The sequence below is a fragment of the Etheostoma spectabile genome, chromosome 16 (genome assembly GCF_008692095.1).
Source record: "Etheostoma spectabile isolate EspeVRDwgs_2016 chromosome 16, UIUC_Espe_1.0, whole genome shotgun sequence".
Lineage (NCBI taxonomy): Eukaryota > Metazoa > Chordata > Actinopteri > Perciformes > Percidae > Etheostoma > Etheostoma spectabile.
The window spans coordinates 14,775,977-14,779,668 of NC_045748.1; the positions used below are offsets into that span (position 1 = coordinate 14,775,977).

Consider the following 3,692-nt stretch of genomic DNA (forward strand, 5'->3'; position numbering starts at 1 on the left):
CCCCCCCCCCCCCCCCCCCCCACCGCGTCTCCCGGCCCCAACACACGCACCCGCTTCCATTATCCCCCATGTTATTTAAAACCGGTTCTCAGAACAATTTAAGACCTAGCTACATCCAAATATTTTTGTTAAGGTATAATCCATGAAATGTGGTTGCAAGACAAAACTAACAATACAATCATGGGTTTTGGTTTCCGTAGTAGCCTAGTCGTAAGTTTTTTTTTAGTTTTTTTTTTAAACTTGTTTATTGTATTAAGAGTGCCAATTAACACTGGTATTACTGCCTGTGCAGACAAAATAAACAGTTAACTTGTGTGAAATAACTTTCACAAGCGTACAGCAGCCAATCACACCGCAGCATTTGGCTCCTGCACTTGTAGTGAATTCATGCCCACGACTAAGAAAGGCTTTTAATGTAAGTCAATAAAAGTTGTTACGGTATTTACTAGATTTTATCAGTTTTTAGTCTTCAGCTCATACTTGTATAGCAGATAAAACCCCGAGGTAAGGTTAATGATCAAATAAACACAGATAGTAACCATTCACTAACTTCTTTAAAACCTAATTTGAATTCTTTGAGGTTTCCTTCCTAACCCTCAGTCATGCTCTCCGCGATATTGTGACACTCTACAACAATTCTTTTACAGATTTTTTTTTTTTTTACCTTGTGAGATGACGATTGCAGGAATGAGAAATGTTAGTTTCACAAAGAAACGATGCATTCCTCCTGTTCAACTTCACAAATGCCGTTGACTCCCACGTAGGGTTCGCATAGATCCACAGTTAGGGACACTCCAGGTGTTTGCTTGAAATAAATATCCTTGAGGAAAAAAGGTAAATCCAACAGTGAGAGAGGAAAGGTCTTCGAGAGGACTCAGTTCAAAGATGTTAACCTGGTGCTTTCCGAGTTCTCAATGAAATCTGCAGGCAATTCTACAAGTTCCTCCCACTCCTCCCTCCTCCCCCTATCCTCCACCTCCTCAGGCCAAATAAAAGCCGCTCTCTCCCAACACACAGACACACATGCGCGCGCGCGCGCTTATAAAAGTTGATGCATTGTTATAAATGTACCTGTCCAACAATATATGATATAGACCTACTTTAAACTGGAGCGCCACCATGATAAAATACAGAAAATTGTGTTCTAAACATGAATGCCTCAGTAGTAAATCAGAACATTCACGGGCCATTTATCTTTGGGGAGTACTTTTACTTTTCTTTTACTTTCGATGTAGGACTATATTTTATACATTGTGGTGTTGCTACTTCCACATTTCAAAGAGAATAGTACTTGTTTGTAACTTGTTTGCATTTATTTGACAACTTAGATACACCCAAAATATGATCAACCTATAAATCATTATCTATATTAATTATTAGTTTTTACCAACTACTGACATAGTTCAATGAGCTCCATCACAACTTAACATTAAATGGTTCTTGCACAATCACGCATTAGTATTTGTCTTTGACTTACATCTTGCTGATATTACTTCTGTACTTTTACTTGAGTAAGATTTTAAATGCAGGACTTTTAAATGTATGCAATATTTTAACAGTGTTGTATTGCTACTGTTAAAGTAAAAAAACAGTAAAAAAAAATCTGTATAGTTCTTTTTTGTGTGTCTATGTTGCTTTTTGTTTAAATATTAATTCGCTACATGCATGTGTGTATTTTTGTGGTAGCACCTTGGGTTCCAAGAACTCTGTATGCAGAAATACTACTTAACTTGACTTCCACAACTGACAGTAGAGAACCACAAAAGGCCATTCTATGAAAAAATCAAATAAAGGTGCGACTACAAAAGCCAGTCCATTGTCCTTTGATACACACACTTCACATTTGTGCATCTGATGTGAGAATCACAATCTTTATATGTCTGCTTGAATTCTGGTATTCTGTACTCCAAACCCTCAATCTTAATCTCATAAAATAAGGATACATTTCAGTTCCTGTTACGGTTTCATTTTCACAGCATGGATCCTCGTTCCGCAGACACATGACAACTTGTTATCTTGTTATTATGCTTTCTATAACCTAAGCTGATATTTCAGTTACGACGTACAGTATTTCACAAACAGAGAGTGCACGTCTGTGCCAGTTTTTTTCTCTCTCTCAGGGCAAGTGAAACTGTCAGGGAGTAACTGCAGAGTTTCAGCACCCCAGGGCAAAGATTATTTTATTATTAAGCCCACACACATGTTGGTCCTTCTATTGGTGTGACAGCCAAATGGATCAACGCCAAAAGGGGCTAGGTCTCTTGAGGTGCATGTAGTGTGGGAAACACCGAGAAAGAGGAGAAGGAAAGAGGGGGTGTGAGCCACAAGCCACAAATTTATTGCATAACAGAAAAGCAAAGTGTTGGACGTATGAAATAAAAGAGATGTGTACAGGCATGTAGGGTGATAGTAGAAAACACCTGACCCACCGTGAGAAATGTCAAATCTATCAGGCACACATTCAGCTCATGTCATGCCTGCTGTTACAACATGCCCTCCTGCATCCTCAATACATGTAACAAGGTGTGGTTTGGCCTCTAAATCAGAAAGTGCTGATTTTTCAGAAGTGCTGACAAAGCGTGCCGTCTTTTTAATCTGCCGTGAAATCAGAGCTTGTGTTTTTGCTTGTGTGGCTCTCTCTGACTTGATTTGTTTCGGGGGGGGGGAATTTTAAGGCCATGAGAAAATGCTCTGTGATGGATTCACAAGGTTGGAGAGAGGAAAACCCAAAGCTCGAAAAACAAACTCCATCAAAGCCTAATATAGAAACAAAACCCGGAGAGGTCGACGCAAAGTGCAAGACAACAGAGTAATTTCTTTGAGATTAAATACAAATTTGACTGCCCTCTGCAGTGTGAACCCTGAACACTCCGAACCTGGAGCACATTGCAATTCCTTTAACTCAGACTCTCTTCCTTCCTTCTTTGGGCGCAGGAATGGAGTAAGGCCAGGGGTTGTGATAAAAAGCAGCTTCACTTGACAAGGACTACATGATGTCATCCTACTATCAGACCTCAAAGTCAGACCAGAGCTGGAAGTTTCTTATTATTCTTTGTTCACACCCAACGAGATGCGACAAAGTCTCAAAAAAGCACTATGACAAAGCTGTGACAAAGTGATGCTGGTATTGTTTTTACCGTGTGTGTGTGTGTGTGTGTGTGTGTGTGTGTGTGTGTGTGTGTGTGTGTGTGTGTGTGTGTGTGTGTGTGTGTGTGTGTGTGTGTGTGTGTGTGTGTGTCATCATGGCAAAATGTGGTCCTGGAGATACCAGTCGTGGGAATAATTTAAAAATCCATCAAATCAATTTACAACCAAAAAAAAGCCTCTTCTACAGCAATGCTCAGAGCATATATAAATATATTCCATATTAAAATCTGTTGGTATTTGTGCCTAATCTGCTGATGCTTACCAGCTTTGTCTCTGCCAATCTGATGGACCAGTATTGACTAAACGGCCCGGGCTGAATGGCTGCTGTTTGTTTGGAAAACAACCCCTCTGTTGGTTATTTGAAGATAACTTTATCAAGAGGAGCATTACCCCCTCCTGTGGTGTGGAGCCTCTATTTGCTTTCTCTCTGGAGTAAACAACCCTGGATCAGAGAATAGAGGTCCTCAGGTGTCCCAATTATCACCTTCCTTGGATGGCCGTCACATTCATTTTTAAACTAGCCACTCATATGTATGCATACATCA

The 3,692-nt window shown here is 40.1% G+C and overlaps 1 protein-coding gene across 1 annotated transcript in view; it reads right to left on the reverse strand.

Moving 5' to 3' along the window:
- The window catches only part of notch1a (notch receptor 1a), a gene marked incomplete at its 5' end in the record, with an annotated part of 23,506 nt that extends 22,686 nt beyond the window's left edge, over positions 1 to 820 (reverse strand). Inside the window, 1 exon segment of the mRNA XM_032540024.1 lies at positions 665 to 820. Coding sequence (XP_032395915.1) covers positions 665 to 722 — 58 coding nt within the window.
- Positions 821 to 3,692: the final 2,872 nt, after the last annotated feature.